This window comes from Macrobrachium nipponense, chromosome 4, assembly GCF_015104395.2.
Source record: "Macrobrachium nipponense isolate FS-2020 chromosome 4, ASM1510439v2, whole genome shotgun sequence".
NCBI classification, from domain to species: Eukaryota; Metazoa; Arthropoda; class Malacostraca; order Decapoda; family Palaemonidae; genus Macrobrachium; species Macrobrachium nipponense.
In genome coordinates, this window is record NC_061100.1 from 44578092 (window position 1) to 44593460 (window position 15369).

General features: G+C 36.4%; 1 protein-coding gene and 1 long non-coding RNA gene across 5 annotated transcripts in view; one reads left to right on the top strand and one right to left on the bottom strand.

Annotated features, from left to right (window-relative positions):
* The window catches only part of LOC135210896 (neural-cadherin-like), a 481919-nt gene that overhangs the window by 443441 nt on the left and 23109 nt on the right, over positions 1-15369 (top strand). For all 4 annotated transcript variants that reach the window (XM_064243833.1, XM_064243830.1, XM_064243831.1 and 1 more), the window contains 7 exons: positions 655-827; positions 1212-1404; positions 2942-3136; positions 4249-4389; positions 4878-5072; positions 5258-6263; positions 8946-9131. In XM_064243833.1, the coding sequence (XP_064099903.1) occupies positions 655-827; positions 1212-1404; positions 2942-3136; positions 4249-4389; positions 4878-5072; positions 5258-6263; positions 8946-9131 (2089 nt within the window). The remainder of the gene's footprint in view (positions 1-654; positions 828-1211; positions 1405-2941; positions 3137-4248; positions 4390-4877; positions 5073-5257; positions 6264-8945; positions 9132-15369) is intronic.
* The window catches only part of LOC135210897 (uncharacterized), a 378905-nt gene that overhangs the window by 16758 nt on the left and 346778 nt on the right, over positions 1-15369 (bottom strand). The window lies entirely within an intron of this gene.

Genomic DNA, 15369 nt, shown 5'->3' on the forward strand with positions numbered 1-15369 from the left:
AGTAACGCATCAAACACACAATCACCCTCCCTCTTTGCTCTCTTTTCAGTACTTCTTTCAAAACATCTATCCGGTATTTCTTAGATTTTTCTCATTACTCTCTCCCAGTGCTATCAGCCGTCATATATATTATATATATATATAATATATATATATAGATATATATATATATATAATTATAATATATAATATATATATACACAATATATATATATAAAATTATAATAATATATACAATATATCATATATATATATATAATTATATATAATATATATATATATATATAATATATATATATATATATATATATAGATATATATATATATATATATATAGGGCAGACATTGTGCTAAAGCTCTAGGATTGTCGCTTGTTTATATTCAATAAGGTAAAAATTACAACAAGATATTAATATTTCAAGAACAGTGTGTCGAATATAATTCCAAAACAAATGAAGAAAAAATAGGTATTGGAGTGAAAAGCTTGATCTGATATAACTGAGTAAACAAAAGCCCTTTGTATAAAGTAACCATTCATTTGGTGAAGCATCGCGAGACAAAATGAAAGGAACCAGACTTCTATCGTTTTCCTGTAGCCCCACGGGAAACGAAATCAGATTATTTTGTTTCATTTCTTATTTTCTTCTATTACAGGAAAACAGTTACGCCAGAATCATGGAAAACATGGATCCTGAAGATGTGAAATCCATAATCATAAAGCTGAACGATGTTGATGGCGGTGAAAATGGTTGTCCTTGCACCATGGAATTTGACCCAGAAACCCCGACATCTTGGTTGGAAAATTTCAGCCTCCTTCCTGTTGAAGGGTAAGGAAGGACGCTGCCATTCACTGTTAGATCATCACTGTTCTTAACGAGGGGGAGTGGCCGGTTGCCGATTTGATGAATGACATTGAGAACTGAATTGTGAAGTTTGTGGACTGACCGAGGTCATCATGTGAGACGTGTTGCACGTGCAGTTATTGTGTGCCTCCGGCTCATTGTCTGGAAAATGTCACAGAAAACAGCCTTTTATGGCTTTTCAGATCACATTGTTTGCCTGACTTGTACTCAGCTGAGAAAAGCTCCATTTGAAGTGCATGTTCGATATATACTTATAATATATACAATAAAGAAAATGACGATTCACTCTAGGAAGCACTTGTTTACCAGAGAGAAACTGTAATAATGTGTTTGATTTCCCCCCTCCAGGTTAAGGTCTACGTACAGACTGAATCCCTTAGTTTCCTTGGACCGTGAGGAGCAAAAGGTTTATCCGCTTCCCTTTGTGACCCAAGACCGAAGGGGTCGTAGGGGAATCCGGCTCTTCATCTTAGAAGTCGGGGACGAGAACGACTCGCCCATGTCCAACGGAACAAGCAGGATTAAGGTCTACAATTACCAGGTATTGTAGTTTGCCCAGCGTCTCTATGTTTAGACTTTTCTTTTAGAATGTTACGTACCTGCACTGGATTTTTTTATGTATTCAGTTTGTTTTATCATTAATTAGTTTATTTATAAATTATTTTTCTACCACTTGATAATGCAATGACCGTATTTTCACTTGGTGTTCTGGAATAGGGTTTGGTAACATTTAGCTCAGGTGTAGTCGAATATTATATGTACCTGGGATTTTGTTAATGTTGATCAGTATCATTCTTTTGGTATATTACAGTCCATTCTCTCATCTTTCCATGAGCCATTTTATCAACTTCAATACTTACGTAGCCTTGGTTCGATAGCATGAGTATGATGTGTTGTGTTAGAAGGTAGAAGAAACGCAGTGATGCGAAAAAGCGGAAAGGGTTGTTGGAAGTACTAAAATGCGTGGAAGTGATTCTTGAGGACGTGAGCTTGGCTGATGAGGTCAGGGAATGGAAAGGCATTGAGGGTTGTTGGGATCGCCAGTGAGATGCAAAGGTATGGTGATGATAGTGTAACCGTATATGCTCAGGGTTTTCAGTGCATGTCTGGTTGTTATTATTATTATTATTATTATTATTATTATTATTATTATTATTATTATTATTATTATTCAGAAGCTGAAGCCTATTCATACGGAATGAAATTCGAGCTTCTAGAGAATACGGTGCTCATTAGGAAGAAGTAAGAGGTGGTAAAGGGAAATGCTGAAAGAAGAAATCTCGTTTAGTAGACAAGACAAAATAAATGAGTATATTAATAAATAGATATAAATTTAGTCAAGATTCAAGGAGTGCTAGTTGCACGACATCGTGGTTGAGGGAAAGGAAAGGTCCCAAAGGAATGGAAAGAGAAATAGTTGTTTTAAAGGTGATAGAAGAGGGTGTATATATTTTAGCGGGGTGCCAAACCTTAATAAACCAGGGAAGGCGTATGGTGGCATTTCCATTGGCAAAGTAAGACAGATGACAGGACTAACTAGGGAAGAGCACTGTTGGTAAATAAAAGGGTATGGAGATAAAATATGCACTGTAGCGTATGTACGGAGTTTGAACGTAAAGGGGAAGAGGTAAGCATGGAGCAAGAAAAATCTTGTTATAAGCCTAAATGGGAGGAAATGGGAAAGATGTATAGATTGTATGGGTTGGGAGTTCAGTAGCTGAAATTAGTTAAAATTCTTGTGTGTGAAAGAAAAGTGTAAACAGAAGAATGTCAGTTTAGCGTAATAGTGTTTGTGAGACAGATATGTTTTCCGTGGTTGTTCAGCCTCTTTATGAGAAAGTGATGAAAGAAATAAGAGAAACTGTAGGGGCATCTTAGTAGGTGACGAAAATGTACCATGACAGGAGTGTCCATCCAACTGGCCTCTTGATTTTCCTCAAGAACATCATTGGAAAGTTTCTTTTGACACCATTGGGTAGAAATCATAAATTTTGATTCAATTCTTTTTTCATTCTCCAACAATTCATCATAAATAAGAACCACAGTTTGTTTAAAGGTACTTGTCTCATCCACCCCAGGGTCAGTTCCCATCGATGGTTATTGGAGCTGTTTACGTGACGGACTTGGACGACTACGACCTGGTTGACAAGGTATTCGAGGTGGATGCCACGACCTCGTCCGACGTTGCCAACCACTTCCAAGTGGACGTCAACAGTGGCAACATCACAATGCTTAAGGGAACGCCTGCCGGGTGTCACTTGCTCAGGGTGAAGGTGAGACTATGGAATTTTATACCTCTCTCTCTCTCTCTCTCTCTCTCTCTCTCTCTCTCTCTCTCTCTCTCTCTCTCATATTTTTGTAACTCTTTCCTGTCAGACGAATATCGTATGGCAATCACATCAGAATGGAGACGGTGCCCGAATAGTTCCAGGAAACTTATTTTATTAAACATTCGCATTATAATTATAACTATTCAGTTATAATTATAATGAATATTCAGTTACTTTTGATCACTAGGGAGATTATAAGACCTACGTAATGAATCACTCTGTGCCAAGTCTCTCAATTCTCTCTCAAATCGTGTTACAGATAGATAGAATATGGAATCTAAGCCAAAGCCCAAGCGCTGGGACCTTTGAGGCCATTCAGCGCTGAAACAGAAAGACAGTTAACAGATTTTACAGTTGTAACCAGAGAAAAACCTCTCAATTGCACCGAATCAATTGTTAGGAGTGGGTGGAAAGTAAGATGGAAGAAAGAGACAATGAACGGAGGTACAGTAAAAGGAATGAAAGGGGTTGCAGCTAGGGGCCGAAGGGACGCCGCAAAGAACCTTAAGTAATGCCTAAATTGCAATGCATGAAGTGAAGTTGTGTTTTAGTAGGTTTCTACAACATTGTTCCTGGTCTTGCATTGAATTACACTGTCATATTTTTATATATACATTGCAGAGTTTCGTCTCTCCTCGCCTGTTACAGAAACCGTTTATACTCTTCATCTTATTTTATAAAGGCTCTTGCCTTGCTTTCAACTCCATGAGACTGGAAGAAAGTAGGAAAAAAAATTCGGACACCTTCAGTAACGCCTTCAAAAGCCGCCCCCCCCCCCCCCCCCTCTCTCTCTCTCTCTCTCTCTCTCTCTCTCTCTCTCTCTCTCTCTCTTCTCTCTCTCATTCTATACACGTAAAAATTACATTATATATATATATATATATATATATATATATATATATATATATATATATATATACGCAATACGCAGTATATATCTATATATATATATATATATATATATATATATATATATACATACACACACACACACATACATATATAAATATATTGAATGTGCATTTAATGGTACATCTTTCTTTATCTATGAACAGGTTTACGACGAATTCCGGCGGGAGACTGCAGTGGGCGTGGTCAACATTACTGTAGTTGACCTGAATTTCAGTGCCGTCATGAAGTCCGGGTCTCTCACGATTGCCGACATCAAGGCTCAACAGATGCTCGGGACCGGTAAGGTAAGTCTCGTACGCTCAAGGTGAATTCATTTCCTGCGTTCGTATCATTTTTAAAGTTGTTACTGGCGTGGCTGTGGTACTTTTAAATTCGGCAAATGCTAAATGCATACCCTTGCTTTTCTTGATATTTTTATGCTTTGATACCAATGGAGTCACTGAAAGAAATAGTGTACCTTGTTATTTATGTGAAAATGTTTATATTTATGATCGTAATAGGAGGAACCATTGCTACATAGTGTCGTTAATTATTTGTTCGACCCATTCCACTAATTAAAATGTGATTTTCAGTAAACAACAGTATACCATATCGTTTTGTTTATTAAATAAATAATTTATATTTAAGCACAATATAACATATTCATTTTGTCCGTATCAATTGTACTCCCTCACTTTAGTTGTAGTGATGACGTGTGTGTTGTATGGTTCTTAAACCATCACCCGACAGAATAAATAAAACAACATGAGCTTGGAACTCTTTCTTCAAATAGGTAGCAAATACCGTGACGGTTTACGAGCGGCTGAAAGAGCAAATAGCGAGGATTCACAAGATTCCACGAGACAATGTCGACATCTTCAGCATGCGCGATGTCAACGGAGGGGTCCAGATCCGGTACAACTGCCACAGTTCTCCCTACTACACAGCGGCAAAATTGGATGGACTGTTGATGAAAAACCGCCGGGAGGTAAGAAGAATTTTAATCTCTACGTAAAGACAAACGAGAGACAACGTATAGCTGATCTCTTCGTGCTGTCACTGATACAGTTTTGTCAGACCCACAGTAGATTATTTCTGAGAAACTACACATGTGCGCATATGTTTTTTTAGGGGCACGTGTTATATTTCATGGTCATACGTTTCATATTCCAGGTTTCGAATGCCCTGGGCCTTGACATCGTCATGGTGGACATCAACGCCTGCTTGTATGAATCCAAGTCTCCGTGTGGAGGAAAGAGCTGCCAGCACACGATGCGACCGAACCTCACCTCCCCCCTGGTGGTCGCCAGCAGCACCGCCACTATGGTGGGCGTCGACATCACCGACGAATACACTTGCGACTGTGGGGAGCTCGAACCCCTGCCATCGGTTTGCTTCAGCGATTTCTGTTACAACGGAGGGACTTGCAGCATCATTGATAACGCTCTCAAGTGCCAGTGTATAGATGACCATAATTACGGACCTCGCTGTGAACTCAAGAACGCGAGGTTCGAGAAGAGCTTCGCTTGGTACGAACCTTTGAAAGTGTGTGACAATTCTACGTTTACCATAACGTTCAGATCAAATAAACATAGCGGCATTCTCCTCTACATGGGACCAATCGTGGAGTCACCTTGGGAGGAGTATCCCAAGGACTTTTTGTATGTGTTTCTCAGGAACTGGGTCCTGGTGACCTACGTCGATCTCGGGTCAGGGACCGAAAAGGTCTCGATCCCAATAGAGAAAAATACCAATCGCTTCTTTCAGTTCGTCGTCATCTGGAATAAGAAGAAAATATCCTTTGAGGTGATTGACTGTGGATTCAACTCAACCATTGGCTCAGGTGATCCATGTAAGGTTTCCATCCCGTATCCACACATATCCATGTATCCCAACTTCCTCCTGAACGTCCAAGGACCTCTTCAAGTTGGGGGTTTGGCACCCATGCCCAACTTTGCCTCCTTATCGGCGTCTTATCGATGGAACTTGATACCTCCTGTGGTTGGTTATTTCTCAGGGTGCATCCTGGAAATGCGACAGAACGATTTCCTATATGACTTCAATGCCTCAGACTATGGTTCTGGGCCAGTACAGCCCTGTGACGCCCCACGAACCTCGAGGGTCGTCTTAGGTCAGCAGTCTATCATCATAATCCTTGCCAGCCTTTTCTGCCTTTTAGGTAAGTTGCTAGTTTTAGTAAATACATAAATATATATATCAACAGTAATCAATTTCCCCTATTAAGTGTGGCTTCAGAAAAACAACCCGATTCTATTTTTTAATATCGTGTCAGTGATGAACCTCATGCACAGAGTTCTCTCACAACATTAGCTCGTTCATATACCTGCCTGTATCTTTCACTCATTGCTTACTAGATATAAGAACCAATTCATTTCAGTACTCCTTCCACTCCATCTGTCCATGATTTTCTAGTTCTTTGCCATCATCCTCCCATCGCTTAATTGGACAATGTTTTCACCAACCTGTATTTCTTCCATTCTGTTCACATGGCTAAACGATTTAAAAAACAATTATTTTGCCTCTACTATTTTGAAGACTGTTCGTATCATCATATTTCTGACTCTTTCAATTTAACCCTACATATACTACACACACAGGGCATTACAGCAATTTCATTTTTTTCTTAAATTTTTGTTGTATTCAACATTCACTCTGCTTCACTTGTTTTGTGAGTCGCCGCTTCTTCAGTCTAAACATCAATATTTGTCTTTACTTTCAAGTCCCCACCTCATTTTTACCCTATCCAAATTAATATTTATTGCTGCATCTCACTGTTATACTTTATGCTTGTTACCTTATTCTTGCTAGTGCTATTGATCCTTTATGTCTACTAACAAACAAATTGAAACACTAAATTCTACAGGCTCTCTTCACAATCCCCAGTCAACAGTCCACACAGTAATAAATGCAACCATCAGCCAGTCCACATACCAGTCACGACCCCTTTTCTTCTCACCACTGCACCTGCATCTCCTGTTATATCTGCCTCTTCTCGCAACATTCCCCCCATAAAGATAATAAAGACTTAAAGACAACACTCCCATGTTTTAGGCACGCTCTATACATACGTAATATGTATTCCTCAGCGCCTTCGCTATCGGTAAAGCACCTTTTGCATCATACTTCATCAACACCCTCTACTTTGCTCTTTCTATCACGTGTATCATATGCTTTTTGTAGGTTCCTGTTGGCCACAGGCAGCTTTTTCTTTTTTATTAATTTATAAATGTTTTGTACAAAACTTACATAATAGACACTTGATCCACACACCCACACAATCAAAGCCAATGGAACGTTTCATTCCTTTAATATGACTTAATGAGAGATAGCATCCGAAGCAGATGTATAACCCGTATAATTCATTCTTTTAATGAATACGCGAAAATAAAGTCCTAGTGTTTACGAACATAAAGCAAATAGTGCAAAGACCTCCATTACAGTGAAGAAACATTCTACGAATCTGCGTTTGTGGAGACGAAATTCACACAGTAAAATTAAATAATGTGAAGAGGAAAATGGAATTTTCTTGATATACGTATTTCAGCTTTTCCTAGCTAAAGGGATCCTTCATAATTAAGCAGCAGTACAGACTGCAAAAGCGCGTAATGAAAAAATGTAAGAGTGAATACATTTAGTGTGAAAAAACGGTTGGCTTTGTGACCAAAGTGCATGCTTGGCATTAGACTGGTGAATTCATTATGACCATTCATCTATCAAGACAGATCTCGACCTGGATACCGGGATATTTTCTTTTGCGCCAAAAGCTTCGCACTAAAATAGAATAATGGAAAACTAAATTCAGATTTAGTTCAGAAGCAAACACACACACGTGTATGTGAATATCATACACACTTTATATATAATATCTATATATATATATTATAATATATATATATATTATAATATATAATATATATTATTAATATATAAACAGGATGGTATCAATTGGAGATTTTGTTTTATTCAATAAAGATTCAAGGACTATCTTTCCCCATCGTCTGTTAGCTGTAGTACCAGACTTGTGTTCTTGCTGTATTTATATGCGTCTGGGGAAGGGAATTAAAACCCTTTTTGATCCGATTCTGTCTGCTGGTGTTCGCAAATCCTTTACCCTCCATCTCCTGGTGACCCTGCCTTGACGTTTCTCTCCCTGCGGCTTCTTCCAGGGACGTGCTAGCACGTCCACGTGCTCTCGTAATTTTTTTATGTACCTTTTCTTTCCGTCTATAATTTTTATTGTTCTGCTATCCTGAAAACCGTTCCCAGTGCTGCATACTTTTTCCACAATCAATCTGGCCGTTTTATTTGTATTTTTGTAGAAGTTAATGTCCTCCCTGTCTACTCATTTTTTTCCAGGAGGCTGTTAGCATTTTAATGAAATAAAATTATTTTGGAACTTGTATACTCGCTGATTGAGAGCAACAAACAAAAATGATTTTTCTTCATATGATAAAAAAAAGAATATGATTTTCCCTTTCTCCACGAGGAGGTATTGAACATATTTGGGAACTGGAAAGCCTGCTAGATTTCGAGTAGCCACCACAACGCCTGTCTTAGTGCTATGAGCTTGTGTGAGCCAACCGTTTCTCATAAATTTTAACCAAATATTCAGATGATGAATATTATGGTAGACCTTTACGTAGTACTTATTCAAATGGCAGAACATTTCTCATTTATAGACATACATGCAGCCATAATTATGTTTAGGGTGAAATCGACCAGTGATACTTACAGACTACCATCCACGTTATACATGTATTAGAAGAGTTTACAGCCTCTTATTTCCCATGTATTGACATTAGTTTTCTTACAAATCCTCTGTATTTTCTTTTCTCTGCAGTTTTGGTGTTACTTATTCTGTGCCTGGCCCGGCGAGGGAGGAAGACCGTCTCCTACCCGGATTTGGATCGGGAGCTGGTGAAGGAGACGATGGGAGGGACGGACCTGGAGGCCTTCGGAGAGAAGGACGTCACCCATTTCGACCTCAAGTTTCTTCAGGTCACTCCTGACGGATATGTCGTCAAAGGTCAGTTTCAGGAATGATTTGATTTCATTGAGTTTGTATGTGTGTGACAAGTGTGGTTTTCATTTTAGCAGTCGGAAATTTTTCATTCACCATTATATCGTTTTCATCTTGAGGCTGTTTCATGTATCATGGGGGTGATCTAAAAAAAAAAATCAATATATACGGCGATACTAACACTTTAGGTGCTAAATTTAATGAGAACCCACTATGTGGAAAACTTCCTCAACGTCAGCATTTCTTGAACCTTCGTAAAAGACAAAGTCAGCACAACACCTTACACCCACCTCACCTTTCGCCTTTAATTTTCCTGTACTCTGCTGCTTCATTGATACCAAGGCGCTTTTGCTCCAGTAATATATCTTCTGCTCACTCATTACACTCATCACTATATAGATCTCCCTCTCATCTTTCCTCCCAAGATGCCCAATTTCGGGAAATTTATCACCAACCTGTCATCCTCCATTTTCTCTACGCACCCAAACAATAAATAAAAGTTTATTTTTACCTATTCTAACATTTGTATCCTTTTGTAACATTCAGGGCTTCATCATTTAACCTTACTCCACCACTAACATTCTCAAACTTTCACCAGTTTCCTCAGTTTCTCACTTCCACCAGTACAATGGGTCATTCATTAACCATTATACTCACCATTAATATACCACTATATCGCTACTACGACTACTACTATTATGCATCCATCAAGCATAACTGTTTATGGTGTGTGCACAACATTATTTTTTAACACATCTGTCCTCCACCTCTTTTAGCCTATATATATATATATATATATATAATCTAATATATATATATATAGTATAATTATATATTCTATATATATATTATTTTATGTATTATATTGTATATAATCTTATAATAAAATCTTGACCGGGTAACGAGGGAAAGCACAGTACATTTCATAATTTATTGTGGCAACGTTTCACAATACTTCACGGTTGCATTTTCACGGTATGAAAAAATGTGAACAACGTCTTACTTGTAACAATTCGGAAAATATTTTGAGAAAAAAATGCAGAATTATTACATCGACATCCATGGTAAAGGATGTAAAGTAAAATGTTAAAAATCCCAAAAAATATAAAAAGATGTAGAAAAAATATAAAATTATCATATTAACATCACTGGTGCCAGTAATGAAATTGAAAGTAAGATATAATAAAAATATTAAAAACGTGCCATAATAAAATATACTAAAAATCACAACAAAAAATAATCAAGGTAAAAGGAGCAACACATAAAAACACTTTACAAAGTAAAATATCCACCCAGTGTGTTGCTTCGAAGAGTAACTGAAACAGAAGAACGTTAGTGACCAAGAAAAAAAAAAAAGACGAAGTGCAAAAGGCCAACTACAGGAAAATAAGCTAGAGGGAAACCAGGAGCTCTATTGTGCATTTATAGACCTGGAGAAAGCATATGATGTTTTGATGTTTGAGGAAAAGGAAAATCTCAGAAAAGTTGGCTAGGTTCGTCGAGATGATATATCAAAGAACAAGCACAAAAGTAGTAACAGCAAGAGGGAGGATGTGAGGCTTGGAGTTGATAGTAGGATAAAAGCTGCATTGGGGGGGGGGGGGGGGTGAGGGGGGTGGGGGGGGGGGGGGGGGGGGGGAGTGGAGAGAGTTAGCTGGAGTAGTATGTGATAAGAAAATGCCAATCAAGCTAAAATTCAAGATCTATAGCACAGTGATAAGACCAGTGTAAAAGTATGGATCAGAAACATGGGCTCTAAGAAGAAGGTGCATCAGGAAACCGACCCCTTAATGTAAGGATAATGGTGGGAAAGAAAGAATCATATATAAATATATATATATATATTATATATATATATATATATATATACACATATATATTTATATATATGTGTGTGTGTGTGTGTTTGTGCGTGTGTGTGTATACACATATATTCAGATTACCACCTAAAATTGCTATAACCTTAACGTATAAGTACATGCATGCATATGTATCTCTGATTAATATTTTGTATGCTAACTATTTGTAATTTTATCCCTATAAATTTTTCCTTCTATATTAACAACAAAATATTTATCCTCGTTAAATCATTCCTAGACATAAGTCATAATTCATCGTGAACGAATTGTGAACCGACCGATTGAATTGTTTATAAAATGAGACAAATGGCTCTGTCAGGTGACAATGACAATCAATCAGTCTCCCTCGTACTTCAACATTAACCTGTGTTTCCCCCTTTTTGCATAGTGGTGACATTTTATTTGTTTTATACTCGATTGAATTAAGTTTTTTAGCTTCTGTTACAATTAATTTCATCTCTTCTTTTTAATAGAGCATCATTTACAGAGAAAATGTTGGTTTCATTATTTCCTTCATATTTTGCAGGTTAGTTTTAAACTATATTCTTTCATGTTCCTCTTGACATTTTTAAGTGTCTTTGGAACATTATACATATTATACTAAAGGCATCTTAGACAGTTTTCCTACTCAGTGTCCATTGTAATGCTTTTGGTCTAGTCTCACTCAAGTATATAACTTCTTGAACTTTACCTTGCTCCAGCCTTCACCTTGAACGTCAGACCGAATGCTTCTGGCGAGCCTGAGGAAAATTGATTCATATCTGTATAACTCATTAACCTACTCCGCCCTACTACTCCTCTTATCTCTCTCGTCGGTGCATCTTTCAATTACTTTCTGGTGTCCATTTTTTGTTATTTACTACCACTTTTATGATTGTTATTTTAAACTTTACTAGCATCTGTCTACTATTTCTGAACGATAAACAAAATAGTCAGTCACTGCTCTCAATCTATCAGCACCAAGTCAGGTGTTCATTTATTCAATACAACCTCTCTCTCTCTCTCTCTCTCTCTCTCTCTCTCTCTCTCTCTCTCTCTCTCTCTCTCTCCAGTTATTTTGGAATAAAACATCATAACTTAGATCATTCTTGTAGTTATATATGGCAACGGTAGAAATCTATATCATTACGATCATCATGATAAATTCCTCTTACAGTCTGTCATTATTAATAATAATATTCAAAATCAAATTTTTTTACAAGATAACGATCATGAAGTAGTATTCTCTCATCCTGTGTCTATGTTTTAATCTTTCTGTTCTTAATCCTTCAACTTGTTTATTTGCGGTGGGCAGTATGGCATGAGCGAACAGAATTTTACCTGGTACATCCGCCATAAATGTAATTTCAATGAGAGGCCCTAAAAACACAAGAGAATATAAAAATAGGTAACTTGCTCCCTTCATCCATTTTGACGCGGAGTATTTTAGCTTGGATTAAAATGCGATGTTTGAACATATTTGACAGAATTTTTATCTTTTCCTCCTCCCGGCAGAAGTCTCGCTGGATTTTCCACAAGACTTTCAGTTTTAGTCATTCTTCCCATCGCTCCTCTCATAATGGAAAGAAACATCACTGGAGGTTGTTTTACGAGCTGCCCAACAGCAAGAAAGTAAATAGTAACCCATTACGAAAAGGTTAAAGCTTTGTTTGCCGGTTGCTTTAGCAAAAAAATCCAAATTTCTCTCTTACTGGGCTTTTACCCATTAACTTCACGCAATGTAATAAGCCGGCTACATTTCAAAAAGCGTACGATGCGGGTAACAGATGACGTCAAGGCAAAATAACATTCTTTGATTTTTTTTTGATGCTGTTTTTACGTTGCATGGGACCAGTGGTTATTCAGCAACGGGACCAACGGCTTTACGTGACTTCCGAACCACGTCGAGAGTGAACTTCTGTCACTAGAAATACACGTTTCACACACCTCAACGGAATGCCCGAGATCGAACTCGCGGTCACCAAGGTGGCAGGTCAAGACCATACCGATCACGCCACTAAGGCGCTGATTTGTCGACTGGAGAGTCTGAATGTTGGAATACCATTCCCAAAGCAGCGTGTGGGTTGTAGACCCTCTTGTTACCTTACCTATGATTTTTGTGCAACGCAGCGTTATGAATGTTGAAAGAATGCGTAGACTCTCTCTCTCTCTCTCTCTCTCTCTCTCATTTTTACGAGTTAAAAGAGTAAAATACTGAAATTGGTTGTTCATTTCTATAAAAAAAAAGGTCAGCCTTTTTTCCGTGTCTCGAAGTACTGTTTTTGCGTGAATGGATTTTGTACAAATATATACCGAGTCATTTCGCTATCGTTCCTGCATAGAGATGTAAATTTTATGCGAAGGGTAATTGAATATTCATATGAACTTAAGCCTATGTAACGATTATTCAACATATATTGGATAGATGAATTACATATGTTTTTTAAAAGTGCTGGTAATTCTAATTACTTTGTAATTAACATATATTACCTACTGCTTTGTTAATTAAAGGGTAATGTATGAATACAGTTAAAGATAAATCCTGGAATATTCCTGTATTTCGTTATTTTCACATAAGCTTTATATGAAAGATTGCTGGAGATTGTACCAGATAATAATTATTTGAATTTCATTTCACTATAGGTTTTCTAACAACAATGCCCTACTCTAATCCCTTCCCCTTTCATCCATTTTTCTTTCGTTTTTTTTCTTTTCTGAGTGTTCCGCGTTTTTCAACCTTTTTGTTCGCTACTAGACCCATTCAGTATAGAAACATATTTTTACTTCGTATTAGTTGCTATGCGTTGCTCTCATTTTGTGCGGTTGTGTAACACAAACACACACACAAATATAATCACACAAATACCCACATATATGTATATTATATATATATATATATATTTATATATATATATATATATATATATGAGTGCGTGTGTGTTTGTTTGTATATATAATATATATATAATTATATATATATTATATATATATATATATATATGGATGTGATGTGCGTGTGTGGTGTGTAGTTATACATATATATTATATATATATATATATATATATATATGATGTGCGTGTGTGTTTGTGTTTATATAATATATATATATACTATATATATATATATAATAGAATTTATAAACAATTTTGGTATGCCGTGAAAGAAAACCACATGACTGATTGGCTGACGAGCTTATCTAAATGCATAATTTCGAATTTTATTTTAATTATTACTTACGAAATCAAATGTGACATTGGACACGATTGTATGAAAAATGCCCAAGTGTATGACGAAGTGGGTATGCGAAGATATTGTATATTATATGTTATAAAACATCTGTATACTCTTCGTATGGGGTTTGAAACTTGGCCTTTTTCCAATTTGCTATCTTAATTATGTCAAAACTATTAATAATGACTCCAATATATTGTTGGAATGTAAACAATGGGACGGATCTACAGAGTAATTAACCTCTTTCCCATAAATGAGATAAACTATTTTGGGTAATGATTATACCTTGGTTGCTACTTAGATGGCAATCTGAACATTACTTCGTAATCTAGCAGTAGATCCACCTTTGTAATTTGGCTCTTTGCATCGTAAATATCTGGCAGCATTTATTCGCTAAGCGCAGAAACAGCACAACTTTTGTTCTTTTCTTTTTTACGGCCCCATCAAATTTTGAGTGAGCTGAGCTATTTTCCGGAAATAATCCTTCATTCGTACGTTTTATATGCATGCGTGCATCTATATGCAAACGTATATTTGCATTTAGTTAAATGCACCAAATGGGTAGGATGTGAGTTTTGCATCTCCATAACCTGTACTTTTTTGAGCAAAAAGAGAGAGAAGTAAGCATCATTCACTGTTGTTTTGTATGCAAATGAGTGGGATATGTAAAAGAATTAATGTTTTAATAACTGTTTTTAAGGAACAAAAATTGTGTTCGGAATTAGTGAAACCTAATACAAAGGCACGTATTCAGTACTTGCAACGACCATGTGATGTGTATATATATGCAATGACCAAGTGATATATATATACACGCATACATATTTATATATACAAACGTATACATATATAATCATATTATTTACATATATATATATTTATAATATATATATATATATTAATATATATATATATATATATGTAAAATATATATATATATATATGTATATAAAATATTATATATATATATATATCTATATATTATATATAAAATTAAAATAATATATGTATATGTATACGTGTGTATATATATAATATGTATGTATATATATATATCACGTGGTCATTGCATATATTTGGTTTCACTAATTCCGAATACAATTTTTGTTCCTTAAAAACAGTTATTAAAACATTATTTCTTTTACATATCCCACTCATTTGCATACAAAACAAC